The sequence below is a fragment of the Elephantulus edwardii genome, unplaced genomic scaffold (assembly GCF_000299155.1).
Source record: "Elephantulus edwardii isolate Elephantulus edwardi_28Jun2011 unplaced genomic scaffold, EleEdw1.0 scaffold00093, whole genome shotgun sequence".
Classification (NCBI taxonomy): Eukaryota; Metazoa; Chordata; class Mammalia; order Macroscelidea; family Macroscelididae; genus Elephantulus; species Elephantulus edwardii.
In genome coordinates, this window is record NW_006399843.1 from 2,777,045 (window position 1) to 2,791,960 (window position 14,916).

The window sequence follows — 14,916 nt, forward strand, 5'->3', positions numbered from 1 at the left end:
TCAGAAATACCTTCTATACTTTTATTTTCATGCTTTAAATGGATTAGTATTTGTGTAAACACAGACTATTCTAGATTATTTTGATGTTGTCAATATCTAGTGCATACTGTAGGCTCTGAACAGCCTAAGGCTTATCATATGTAAAACTAAGAGACATTAAATTCTCTCTCCCTTCCACTCATCATTCTGACTGCTGGAAGGTTTATCTAGCTACTAACTGGACTCCTGTGTGTACTGCGGAGTCCGAGCAGACCCATAGCTGACTCTCCAGCGGGTTGCGGATCCCTCTTCCACACAGCGGCTGGTGGATTTGAAACGTGCACCTTTGAGACTGCAGCCTTACTTCTTACCCCTAGGCCATACGACGGCCTTTGGAACGCCCTTTAGGCGGTACGAAGCTGGCGAGGTGGGGAAGGCCCCAGCCCAGCCCAGAGTGAGATCGAGGAGCGCTTCCGGGGGCGCGAGGGCGCTTAGTGCGCAGACGCGGAGATAGGCCCCTCCTGTCCTGCTGCTGCGCGTCCTGGGCTCCGGGGACGATGAATGCGCTCGGCTCTCGTCGCCTTCGCCACGCGCAAGTGTCCCGTGTGGTTACCTTCAGCGCGAGCCACAGGCTCCACAGGTGGGGTGTGCCCACAGGTGCCAGGGTCGGGAGGCGGGGCTCGTGCGCTGCTGTCAGACTCCACGGGGGCGGGGCTGCGATCCTGCAGACCTCGCTTTTGAGCTCTAGGATGAGGGACCCGGGGGACAGAGGGGCGTCCCCTGCGAACACGACGGGTGCTGGGGGGAACGCTGGGTGACTTCTTTATTTGATAACAACATAACAGTAACAACTAGAGTGGCTAGTTCGTGAAGCAGGTGAAGGCCCTGCATTTGCAACCAAGAGGTCGTCTTAGTTATTTGGTGACCCGAAGCCACTGTTTTAGCCTTCAGATTTCCTTAGTTTAACTCCCACCCCTACTGTAAAGTTCAAAGAGGTAACAGCTGTCCAGATTACATTGTACCCAGCTCGTCGTAAACATTCATAAATGTTAGTTGCTCTACCGTTGGCTCTGACCCTTGGCACTCCACGTGCAATAGAATAAAACCCTGTCGGATCCACACTGTCTTCTGAATCTCACAGTGTTGCAGCTACTGTCAGTCTCCTTAAGGGTCGTCCTCTCTTTTGCTGACACCTCATTTTTTCAAGGTGTGATGTCCAGGGAGTGGCCCCTTCTGATAAGATGTGCAGAGTATAGGAGATAAAGTCTCACCTCCTTAGTTAACACCACGTGCACAGAGCACTGGCCACCATATCAGGGAAAGTTTTAGTTCCTTTTTACTCAATATAAAATTAGTCCAAAGGTTGACTTTCCAGTGGCAACTCGGTGCAGGCTGGAAAGCTGGAATTTGAACCCAAGATTCTCACACTCAACTTGATTATAGTAGCATGACTCGAAGGTCAGCCCCGCTCACAAAGCCTCTTTTCTGTCATTTGTAAAATGAGGATAAAGGGTCTTGGTGAGGCAACTCTTAAGTGCTAGACTGCTGACCAAAAGTTTGGCATTTAGCAGCTTCGTGGGAGAAAGACCTGGCAATCTGCTCTCCTTAAAGATAACCTAGATCTCTTGCTGTCAATTTGATTGTGACTCCTAATAACCCTCCAGGACAGAGCAGAACTGCCATATCTGGAGGGAAACTAGTGAATACAAAGAGCCAGCGTCTTCCTTAGCTGCCCAGCACTTTAGCCACTAGGACTTTTCCTAGAAAAGTTAACAGCCCAGCAAATCCTTTGGGACAGATCTATTCAGTCACACAGAGTTGCTGTTTGTCCAGATCAACTCAAGGACACTAACAAAAACAAAGTGACAGTAATTTGTCGGTTCATTTGTTGTAGTTTACTATCTCTGCAGTCTTATCAATTCTGTGGAGAGTCCAGTGGATGACTGCAAAACCTTTGTGAATTGTAGCACTCTAAATATGTGACACAGATGAGCAGGTGACAGTAGGAGTAATAAAGGGGATCTTGAACTGGCAGCGCAAATGCAAGGATGTTGAGGCTTCACAGGAGATGCAGAAATTGCTTGGATGAGTATTGATGAAGTAATTTCTTCTTTGCAACAGCAGCTAAGCATTGTAGTTTTTTAGTCTGACCCAATTTAAATATTTTCTAATAGGTTGGTGACTTTGACACTAAGAAAAACAGGCATACCTTGGAAATAACTCTGGGTTCAGTTCTATATCATTGCAATAATGCAGATATTGCAGTAAAATGAGGCACACAAATTATTTTGGTTTTTCAGTGCATTTAAAAGTTTACACTATGTAATTAACACCAGTAAGTGTGAATGTCAAGAAATAATGGTCGGGAGCTCTTGGCCTAGTGGCAAGAAGCTGCACTGTAATCCTAGAGGCACGCAGTTCAAATCCATCAGATGCTCTACTGTAGGAGGGACAATCTCTTCCTTTACCAGTCAGATCCGATTTGATGGTACATACACAAAAAAATAAAAAAGAAAATGGTCAAGAAATAAAAAGATGTATTGCATTGGGAAAATCTGCTATTAAGGACCTCACCAAAGGTATAAAGAGCAATGATGTCAGTTTAAAGACTAAGATGTGCCCCATTGAACCATGGCATTTTTAGTTCCTTCCTGTATATCCTGAAAATTGGATACTGAGTAAGGATGACAGAAGAATCAATGCCTATAAAATGTGGTGTTGGCGAAGAGTATTGAATATCCCATGGATTGCCACAAGAACAAACAAGTCTATCTTGGTGATATAACCAGGTTGCTTCTTGAAGGAAATGATGGTGAAACTTTGCCTTATATACTTTGGGAATGTTGTCAGGAGGGCCCAGTCCTTGGAAGATGTCATGGTAGGAAATGTGAATGGTCACAAAAAGAGAGGAAAATCTTCGACAACATGGATTTACACAGTGACTTTTGGAGATCATGAGGGTGATGCAGGAAGGGCAAGGCTTGGATCTGTTGTTTACAGGCCTGTTAGTCATAGTCGACCTGAAGGCACCTGACGACAGCAACAATAATTAAATATACGGTAGTGTGATGAAAAAGTTTGACTAATTGTGAGATTTACTAACTGACATATACATGAAGTGAATAAGTGCTGTAGGAAAAAAATGACACCATTGGACTTACTCAAAAGAGGATTGCTCTTAACCTTCAATTTGTTAGAAAACCAGCATTTATTAAATACAGTACAGTTGAGGCATGGTGAAACCAAATTTATTTTTAAAGACTTCATACAATTTTTTAATTAATTGTTTATTAAAGTAAAAAGGCTGGAAAAGGTAGAAAGTAAAAAGCTGAAAGTAAAGGATTCCAGAGGAATATCTCTTTATGTTTTATGAAACAGTTTTTAATTTGTATTGGTTTGCTTAAAAAGTTAGTATATATTGTGTTTCACACGACCCTTCATTCACATTGTGCTTCATACAATCATTCCCATTATGTAAAACAGATTTCTTTTTTTCTTTAATGAAAGTTTATAGAGAACTTGGATTTCCATTTGTTCGTTGTTGCACATTTTCCTCCCTGTACCTGCCCCCAGTTTTTCTCAAAGAGAAAAGCAGTTCTTTCACTGGTGAATAATTCCCTATCCCACCCCAGTCCACTTTACTATGCTGCTCTTATTCTGGACTATTGTCATGCAAATAATACCTACTCATATATTCCTTTTAAACAGTTCTTTCCCTCATCTGTTTCAATGCAGTGCATGTTATTTATTCTCTCTTTTCTTAGTTCCCCCCTAATCCCAATGTAAGTCCTGTTTTACAACAGTGGCACTATGCAGTATTTATCCCTTTGTGACTGAGAGATCTCACTACTTATTCACTGTTGATGGGAGTGTAAAATGGTGCAACCACTATGGAAGGCAGTGTGGCTCTTTCTCAGAAAGTTGGAGATAGAAATACCATATGACTCAGCAATTCCACTACTGGGAATATGAAGAAACCAGAACTGCCACCAGGCAGATATATGCACACTCATGTGCACAACCCTTGCAGTGTTTTTCAAAATAGCAAAGAGATGGAAACAACCCAAGAGTCCATCAACAAATAAATGGACAGAGAAGTTGTGGTATATTCACACAATGGAATACTATGCAGCATTGAAAAACAAGTAACTCATGAAATATACAAAATAGGTGATGCTGTAAAACAATTCTTAAAGGAGATTTACTAGGTTATGTAATTCTTTTTCAAGAGGAATGAGATTATAAGCTTGAGGATGTTGTTGTTATGTACTGTTGAGTTGACTCCAACTCATAGCAGCTCACTATGAGACACCTACTCTCATTACACCAGTTATTGTATCAATCCATCTCATACGGGGTCTTCCTCTCCTATGCTGTTCATCAAGCCTTCCAAGCATGATATCCTTTTCCAATGTCTGTTCCCTCCTGGCTATATACCCAGAATATGTGAACAGTCTCAAAATCCTTCAAGGAGCAGCTTGGTTTTACACTCTCCAGGACAGACTTGTTAGTACCATTGGCAGTCCATGGTATGTTCAGTACTCTTCTCAGGCACCACAACTCAAAGGCATCAATTCTTCTGCCATTCTTAGTCATTGACCAGTTCTCTGATCATAGCAAGTAATTGCAAAAACCATGGCCTGGATCAGGCACACCTTAGTCTCTAGACAGACATCATTGCTCTTCAGCACTCTGGAGAGATCATATCTATTATATTACATGCTATTTCCCCATTTATTACGTACCTACTACGTAATAGGTACTCTGTAAATGTTTGTTGAATTGAAGAAAATGGAAGGGCCCTGAAGGGCAAATCTCTGTTGTAATCTATAGATGTGGAACAAGAAGATTGACTTTGAGGTTGTTTATGATAGGAGCTCTGATGGTGTAGGCTGTTGCATGTTGTTCTTGTCTCCGGTTAGAATCCAGTAGCTTAGCAGCAGAAGAAAGATGAGCAGTGCCCTCCCATCAAGATTTACAGCTCTGACAGCCATGTGGTTGTTCACTGTGAGTTAGAATTGACTCAATGGGTTTGTTTTTTTAAAATGTTAATTTGTAGTCTAATTGGTTGGTGGTCTGACTAGAGGGTGTGTACTGATTCCTGACATTGTAGTTGGAATAATGAAATAAAATTGACTTCTGACTTTACTTTTGGTGAGTCATAATAATAAATTGTGAAGCTTTTTGAAGGCACATTTTAAATTATTTGTTCCCATTACCAAGAAAGGTGAGTCAACAGAATGTGTGAATTATCAAACAGTATCATTACTATCACATGCAAATAAAATATTTTTGAAGATCATAAAAAAGTGGCTGAAACATTATATTGACAGGGAAATGCCACAAGTTCAGGCTGGGTTTAGAAGAGCCCATGACACCAGATATATCACTGCTGATGTCTGATGAATGTTAGCTTAAAGCAGAGAATACCAGAAGAATGTCAACTTGTCTTTCATTGACTATGCAAAGGCATTTGTATGGATCACAACAAATTATGGCTAACATTGAGAAAAATGGGGATCCCAAAACACTTAATTGTGCTCATACAAAATCTATACCTAAACAAGAAACTGTCTGAACGGAACAAGGAACACTGTATGGTAAAATTCAGGAAGGAAGGGTATCCTTTCTCCAGACCTAGTCAATCTGTATGCTGAGCAGATAATTCATGAAGCTGGACTCTACAAAGAATAATGCGGCATCAGGATTGGAGGAAAACTCAACAACTTCTGTTGTACAGACGACACTACCCTGTTTACTGAAAGTGAGTAGGACCTGAAGCACTTGCTGCAGAAGATCAAAGACTACAACATTCAATATGGATTACATCTCAGCATCAGGAAAACAAAAGTCCTTACCCCTGAGTTAGTGGGCAACATCATGTTAGATGGAGAAGGTAGTAAAACTGTCAGTGATTTCATCTGATGTGGGGCCACAGTCATCACCCTTGATATCAGAACTCAGGAGACATATTAAACTTTGGGCAAGGCAGCTGTTAGGGACCTCTAAGAAACATTTACGAGTAGTGATGTCAGTTTGAAGACTAACATTTAGGCAGTGGTCTTGTTAGTCACATACTGTGCATGTAGGAGCTGTAAGATGAATAAGGATGACAGAAGAATTGATGCTTTTGAGTTGTGCTGTTGGAGAAGATTACTGAATATCCATGGACTACCAAAAGAATGAACAGGTATATCTTGGAAAAGGTAGAGCTGGAGTGTTGCTTGGAGGCAAGTGTGGCAAAGCTTTGTCTCTCATTCTTTGGACATGTTGCTAGGGGAGGCTGTTCCTTAGAAAGGGATATCATACTTGGAAAGGTGGAAGTGAAGCAAAAGAGAGGAAGACTCCCAATGAGATAGATAGACATGGTAACTGCAGCAGTGGGCTCAAGTGTATTGGAGATGGTGAGAATGGCATAGGACAGGGTTCAGGTCTGTTGTTCACAGGTTACTATGTGTTGCACTTGATGGCATGTAATAACAACAAGAACAACAACAACAGGGATGAATGAGTCTGAATGTAATATTTGCCTTATATTGACTTTTTCCTCTTTTATAAGCAAATCTCTGAGTAATGAAGAAAACGTGAAGCTGTTTGGAAAGTGCAACAATCCGAATGGCCATGGGCACAATTATAAAGGTGAGAGGGGGAAATAAATGGTGACATTTTAGCTTTTTCAATAAGGATCAAAGATTGTTTAGCAAATACAGATTTGGCAAGAAACCAAAGGACAGAGCAGAAGTGCTTTACGTGTTGAATAAAAAATTAAGTGGATGGTCACAATGAAAATGGAAGTTCAGTGTACCATGCTTAGATGTGTCTTAAGTTTTATATCCCAGTTGTCTTGTGTTGCAGATAGGCTAAAACAATGAATAGTTGAAATAATTTTTTTCTTGGCCTTAGAGTGCATAACAAGATCCTTTGGGCAGCATTTCCCCCCTTTAATTGGGTCATGCTGAGCTGAATGTAAAAATTAGATTGAATTCTTAGAATAAGTAATGACTGACAAAGGAGAAATATTCTCTGGGAATGTGCTATATGGCAGAAAATAGGCTAGGCCTAAGATTTTGCTAGAAGTGCTAAAGTAATTTGTGTAAAGGGAAAATATTTAATTCTTAGAGATGTAGATGATACCTCAAAAAACTGCCATAGGTTTTTTTTTTTTTGGTGGAGCAGTGGAGTGAAAGAACAGGTAGTTCTTTAGTTGAGGTGCATTTGACTTATGACGTCCATCAGTCTTGTTTCACTCACGTAATAACTAATTATGTTTGTATGGAGCTGAAAAAAAGAGATACGTGAAAGTGATTTTTAGGTGAGTCCTTGGGTGGTACAGTGGTTAAACATTTGACCAGTAGCCAAAAGATCAATGGTTTAAGCCCACTCAGAGAGGCACCTTGGAAAGTAAGGCCTATGTTTTTAAAAAGTCACAGCCTTGAAAACTTTATGGAGTAGTTCAGCGCACACACAGTGTCACCATGAGTTGGGCTCAACTGGTGGCAGCTAACTAACCACACCACTAATTTTTAAAGCACTGATCACTGAGATTTTTCAGTTGCTTTATATAAGCTTTTGATAGTTCTCCAAATTTTCATATCTTCATAGAATAAATGGATAAGAGCTGAAGTGTTAGTAGAAGCTTAGCTTGCTCTGCTAGGAGAAGAGTAGCTTCTGCTGCTGGTAAAAGCTTGGCTTGAAAGGTGTCCAGAAGTGGATCAGCTCTGTATAAAGATGGAAACCTGCTGGTACATTTTCTGTTTCTATAGAAAGAAATTGTGCAGTAGTTCTCTTATCACCGAAGGAATCAGCATAATCAGCTGAATTTGCTTTTCTGGCTGTGGCTTCTATTAATCCTCTGTCTTAGTTGAGGTTTGCTTTGGTTGATAGAAAGATCCTAACAGAATGAATCTTGGGGAAGAGAATAACTGTGGGACAGGACCATTTAATGTTTGATTTATGTTGCTGACTAGTGTTTGAATGTTAACCTGTTGTAAGTCACGCTGGTCTCGGTGTCTTGTTTTCTTTCTCTTAGTTGTGGCGACCGTACGTGGAGAGGTACGTGCTGAAGACATGTATGTGGTTGCTGCATTTTCAGCCGCCATGTTGGGATCTGTGTTGACAGTTCTGTTGGCTTCAGTTCTGCCTCAGTGCTTTTCTGTGTGTGGTGAGCTGCTTCCATTCCTGGCCACCCCTCTGCCAAAGTGCAGTCTTTAGAGTGCTGTATATAGACAGGAAAAAGAGCAGTGCAGTGAGAAGATGCCTGAAGCAAAGTGTTTCACTGCTGTGATCGTTGATTGTTACAGGGTTGGAGGCAAATGTGGGCACAATCTATACTTCAGGCAGTCTTTGATAATTTACCAGAGATTTAAATGTAAAAAGCCTATTGTAGTAATATTTCCTTTTGTTTGCTCTTTAGATTGATCCTGTTACAGGAATGGTTATGAATTTGACCGACCTCAAAGAGTATATGGAGGTAATGGAATGTTGGATGTTGTATTATGTGATATACCCTAAGGATAATATTTAATGACCTCCTTAGGCTCCCTGGTGTTATAGTGATTAAGTACTTGGCTGCTAACCAAAAGGTCAGTGGTTTGAATCCTAGTGCCATTGATTAAGCTAGAAGAGTGTTAAATTGTTAACGGATTAGCCCTAAATCATGTGCTTAATCATTTGGGAAATGGAAAGTTGGGAGTAGAGTTTTATTTATCTGGCATAGCTTTTATTATTTCAGCCTTTCACTTGTTCCCTTAGTTTTTTACTTCGGTTTTGCTGCTTATTTGGTTTTCAAGAGTTTAGACCAAATCCCATGTCCTCGTCAGACTCTGCTGTCTCAGCTTCTGCTTTCTTCCTCTCAGCTGGAGCAGCAGCAGTGGAGCAGCAGACCTTCTGGCTGGTGGACTGGTGCAGCAGAGACCCTGGGGCAGGGCCACCATGCCTATAGTGCGGAGGAGGCTCCCAATGTTGATAGAGGCCAGGCCCTTTGCAAGCCGACCAGGCCAGAAAGGTTCCACATTTATACCTCCTGCTTTAATGAGGACATTGATTTTATCCTGCATGACTGTTGCCACCTCGAGTAGAGGTAGGTGAGGTTAGAGGTGGAGGCTGTGCACAGTCATGCAAGGTTGATGGCTGTTGCCATGGTGCTGGTGGCCAGATGAAATGAGGGCCTCACCTCAGCATGACCATAGATTACTTGGAAGAACCAGCTGAGGAAAGGGGACTGCTACTTATGTTTATTTAAAAAAAAAGCTAGTATTTTTTTTAAATAAGAATGTTGTTTTTATGTGCCGTCGAGTTGCTTGCGACTCATAGTGACCCTATGTACAAGAGTGGTGAATGCTGCTCTATCCTGTGCCAACCTCACCGTCTCTGACACACCCACTCTCACCTCCCAAATCACAGGATTGATCCATCTCATTGAGGGTCTTCCTCTCCTGCTCCGTTCCTCCATTCTCCCAAACATGATGTCCCTCTCCAAGGACCAGCCCCTCCTTACAACATGCCCAAAGTATGTCAGATGAAGCTTCAGAATCCTTGTCTCCAAGGAGCATTCCAGCTTCACCTTCTCCAGGACAAACCTGTTTGTTCTCTTAGCAGTCCATGGTATACTCAACACTCTCCTCTAGCACCACAACTCAAAGGCATCAATTCTCTATCATCCCTATTCACTGTCCAGTTCTCTGATGCATAGTATGTAATTGCGAAGACTATAGCCCGGATCAGGCACACCTTAGTCTCCAACCTGACATTGTTGCTCTTCAGTACTCTTGAGAGGTCCCTGACAGCTGACTTTCCCAATGCAGTTCGTCTCTTGATTTCCTGGCTGCTTTTACCAAGAGTGTTGACTGTGGAGCCAAGCAAACTAAAACTATTAACTATCTCAATCTCTTCACCATCCATACTGATGCTGCCAATTGGCCCAGTGGTGAGAATCTTTGTTTTTCTTTCTTTTTTTCCTTCTAATTACTATTAATTTTAATGAAAATTTACAGAGACTTTGGATTTTCGGTCATTCATTGTTGCACTTTTCTCCCTGCCCACCCCTCCCCTCAGTACACTCTTCTCTTTGAAAAGTAAAAGAAAAATTCTTTCATTGTTTTACAGTCCCTCTCCCCAAATCTTTGTTTTCTTGAGGTTAAGCTTCAATCTGTATTGAAGGCTGCAGCCCTTGACCTTCTGCAGCAAGCGCTTTAGGACCTCCTCAGTTTCAGCAAGCAGGGTTGTGTCATCTGCATTACGCAGGTTGTTGATGAATGCTGTTATTAATATATGTTACTTCTTTCACATTACTTAGGATCCCTAGTGGTACATGGTTTAAATGCTTGATTGATACCAGAAGGTTAGCAGTTTGAACTCATTTAGCTGTTCCAAGGGTGAAAGATGGCAGTGTGCTTCCATAAAGATTCACAGGCTTGGAAACTTTTAGGACATTTATCATTTATACTCTGTCCTGTAGACTTGCTGTGAGTTGGAATTGACTCAACAGTAATGGGTTTTTTCACATTACATAACATGCATCTGTTTAACAAGCTCATTATACAGTCTGTTTTGCATTCACCTTGGTGATAAGGTCTAAAATACAATGAGATGAATAAAATATAACCCTTCTCCATAGAGTACTTAAAATACTACTTCTAGTAGAAAGCTCAGGTGGTCTCTTGGTAAGAAGCTTCACTGCAATCCCAAAGGCACACAGTTTGAATCTACCAGTTGCTCTTCAGGAGAAGGATGGACAGTCTCCTCCCATAGGATTTACGGCCTCTGGAAACCCTCTGGAGGCTCAATAATACTCAGTTCTGACTTCACAGCACACGACAACAGGCAATAACACAATAGATAAATAAGTTTTCACAAAGTTTTGATTGAATAAATGAATAAGAGGTTGAATGAATGAATAAACATCATTGTGTTCAAAGAACATAGGGGTGCTAGGAAGACAATTACTGAGTGTACTGAGGGTAGAAGGTAATATACGTAAAGTGTGGTACAGCACAGATAGCAATATGAGATGTTCTGTGCAAGCGTCTATACTTTTTTCCCACCATTGCATATCTGAGGGACACCACATATTCCCATCAGTAAAGGTATGTGAAGTTAGAAAAATTTCCTGCAGAAGAGGCCTCATTGTGGGATATGGGATCTGAACTGAGACTGAAGAAAAGCCCAGGTATTTATTTTTTTTATATCCATGTGAAACTTTCATTAATTTTATCTAATTGCAAGGCTTTGTAGTCCCAATCTCTGATTCTTGTTAATGTTCCCCTTGTGAACCATGTTGTTGTGTGGTGATGCCAGGTTGTTTTCAGATCACAGTGACCCTCTCTGTCCAGCTCGAACCTATGGGTAGGTCCTGGGTTTTGGTAGTTAGTATTCAGTGTGTTAAATTCGTTGTTGAGATGATGTGTAAATTCAGATGGAATATGCTCTAGGTCATACTTTGGCTCCCGTGAACTTGTCACTTTCTTCGGCAGCTTCTACTTGAAGTTCCTTGTGAACAACTGATGGTCTGTTCTGCTGTTGGAATCTGGTTTTGTTCTGACTCATGATATTGAGCATCTCTGCCATCTCTTTCCACAGACTTAGTCCGTTTGGTTTCTGTGTCTGGAAACCTGGCAAGGTTCTTGTGTAAAGTCACTGTTTTCATTATTACAAACAGGTATTTGGAATTAGTAAGCCATCGGCCTTATAAAATTCTGTTATGCTATTTTTGTACTTCTTTTACCAAGGCCATATTTTCCACCCACCAGTTCTTCTTTGTTCAGCTTTTTTGGCAGCCTCTCTACGAGTAATTAGCAATGTATTTTGATTGGGTGTTTGATCAATCTCTTACTGCAGAAATTGGTAAAAATATTTCATTTCTTCCTTTAGGCATTAGTGATTGGTACATCAGTTTGAATAAGCATTGTATAATAGTCTTGAAATTATATTTTCACAATGAATATGATACCATTCTTTTTAATTTGTCATTACCAACATAGTACAGCATATGATTGTCCAATTCAAAGTGGTCACAACCAGTCCATTTCAGCTCACTAATGCCTTTTATATCTATCTCGAAGCATTTAGTTTTGTTTTTGACAACTTCCAATTTCCTTAGATTCATACTTTCACATTCCATGTTCCAATTATTAATGGGTTTTTGCAACTGTTTCTTCTCATTTTGAAAGCATACCATATGGAAAATTGGCTTGTTTCACAAATGCATAGAGTTTATAAAATAGCTCAAAGTTAAAAACCTAGAAAGACTAAGGCAATTATAATCTCTGTTAATGACAAAGAAAAACATTATGTTAATATATGAAAGCATTAGGAAGTACCAGTTTTTACATATTCCCAATACTCATTTCTTCTAAGAGGCCAAGATTTTTCTTAAAATTTCTCGTAGGAAACACTTATAGCTACTTAAATGTTAGCCATAGTCTGCTTTGCAAGTGAAGTGCTCACTGGAACCTTGTCCTGATGATACTATGGCACTGTGTTGCAGGTGAAGAAATGAGGATTTTGGTAACTTTTTGAACAAAATCCAAGAAATGGTCAATTGCATTCTGCATCGCAGTGGTGTGTGTTACAGAAGGTGCAGTGAATTCTCTGGTGATTGATTTTTTCTCTTCCAATGTTCACAAGAGGCTAATAAAGAGTTAGTTTGCTTGATAGTATAACTTTTAAACTTTCTCAGACTGCTATGAGAGACACTGATATAATAATATCAAGAGAATTATTGGATAAGTAATTAATGGTAAGATTTAGGGTCATAGGTGTACAATTTTGGCATTTTAGTTATAAATAGAATCAGTGATTTCCCCTCCCCCCCCTTTGTTTTGTCTTTAGGAAGCAATCATGAAGCCCCTTGATCATAAGAATCTGGACCTAGATGTCCCCTACTTTGCAGATGTGGTGAGGTGAATGTTACTACTTTCTTGTTTATATTGATGGTAAAAAGAAAAAAATTATTTAAAATTTTTTTTTTTTTATCTTTCATTATTTAAAAATTTTATCTGGTTGATGTGTGCTTTCTAAAGTTTTAACGATTTCTTTTTAAAAATATCCCTGGGATTTCTGTTCTCTGTAAATGCTAAACATAAAATTGTGTTTGTCATTAGTTTTTGAACTTCTTTCTTTCTTTCTTTTTAACAGCACGACAGAAAATGTAGCTGTATATATCTGGGAAAACCTCCAGAAATTTCTTCCTGTGGGAGTACTTTATAAAGTAAAAGTGTATGAAACTGACAATAATATTGTCGTTTATAAAGGAGAATAGCTCCTTGGGATTAGTATTGTAGAAAGGCTAATTTCTTTCCATATTTGAGAATTACTGTTGTCTCCTTGGGGTATTAAGAAGTCATCACATAATGGTTATACTTCCACGTTGTGTTCTACAGTGCCTGATACATTGAAATTACTATGAATTTAAATGTATGTTAAAACCAAATTTGTAATGTATCTTCTTCAGCTAGACATCTTTTATCTGTAGATTAAAAATATCTTCATATTCTGCAAAATGTTTTTGTGTGGAATTATTTGAAAGCAAAAGGAGTGTGTTTTTGTTACTTTCTCCATGATCTCATTTTTGGTATCCATTTTTCTTCACAAAATGTTTATAAGATTCATAATAGACAACTCTTACAAAAATGAAAATATAGATGGCTACAAAGTCTGGAAACAAAGATGATATATCTGTATCAATCTATCTTACATGTTTTTATGTTCGTTTAATTTTTGTATATGCATATAGGGTTTGTCAGATGAAGCCCCAGAATCCTTGTCTCCAAGGAGCAGCTCAGTTTAACCCTCTCTAGGAAGAATCTGTTTGTTTTCGTAGCAGTCCATGTTACCCTCAATACTCTTCTCCAGCACCACAGCTCAAAAACATCAGTTCTCCTTCTATCCTCCCTAGTCATTGTCCAACTCTCTGATGCAAAGCAAGTGGAGGGACAGCACAGGAGGGGAAGTCCCTCTGTGAGATGGATTGATTCAGTGACTGGGGTGATCAGTATGGGTGTATCGGAGGCAGTGGGATTGGCACAGGACAGAGCAGAGTTTAGGGCTGTTGTACATAGGGTCACTATGAGTCTCAAGAGACTCGACGGCACATAACAACAACAAAAACATACAGGATTTATTAACAGCAATGAAAAGAATTGGCTGTTCTGTAACCCTAGCCTTAATTAATGCAATAATTTATTATTTTTGTCCCCCTACCCTCCCTCCTTCCCACTCCTGACAACTATTAATAAACTTTGTTCTTAATATATTTGCCTTTCCTTGAGTTTTTAGATGTGTGGTCATATAATAGTTGCCCTTTTGTTATTGACTTATTTCCTTCATCTTAATGTCTTCCAACATTGTAGTATATATTCATATTGCTACATATGTCAAGATTTCATATTGTATGTAGCTTGTATAAAGGAGATGGATTGACACGGGGCCTGCAGGAAGGGGCTTGAACAGGGTTAGATTGTGAGAATGGTGCTGGGTGGGACAGGGTTCTAATTGGTTTTTCATAGACTTGCTGTGAGTTGGGGTCCATAGCACCTAAGAGCAGTCAGTTTTGTTCATTTCTCTTACTGGCTAAGAATAGTACATATAGTATTCCACTGTATGTATGTCACATTTTCCTTATCCATTCATCCATTTATTCACAGGCATTTAAGTTGTTTGTAGTTTTTGGCTATTGTGAATAATGTTGCTGTGAACATTAGTCTCTATTGGAATCTCTGCTTTCAAGTCTGCTAAGTATATACTTAGGAGTGATATTTCTGAATTGTACGGAATTCCATTTTTAGTGTTTTGAGGCACTACCACTGTCTTTTCTACAACAGCTATGCCATTCTGTGTTTCAGCAGTGAGCAAGGGTTCCAGTTTCTTCACATTCCTGCCAACATTTGATATTTTATGTTTGCTTTTATTTTTTTAAATAAAAATTCTTAGCCATCCTGT

The 14,916-nt window shown here is 39.8% G+C and overlaps 1 protein-coding gene across 1 annotated transcript; it reads left to right on the plus strand.

The window, feature by feature from the left end:
* The first annotated feature begins 536 nt into the window (after window positions 1-536).
* Window positions 537-13,237, plus strand: PTS (6-pyruvoyltetrahydropterin synthase). Its single transcript, XM_006890783.1, has 6 exons — window positions 537-619; window positions 6,539-6,618; window positions 8,009-8,031; window positions 8,393-8,449; window positions 12,808-12,878; window positions 13,114-13,237. Exons 1-6 carry the CDS (start codon window positions 537-539, stop codon window positions 13,235-13,237), a joined length of 438 nt encoding a protein of 145 aa, XP_006890845.1.
* The last annotated feature ends 1,679 nt before the right edge of the window (window positions 13,238-14,916 follow it).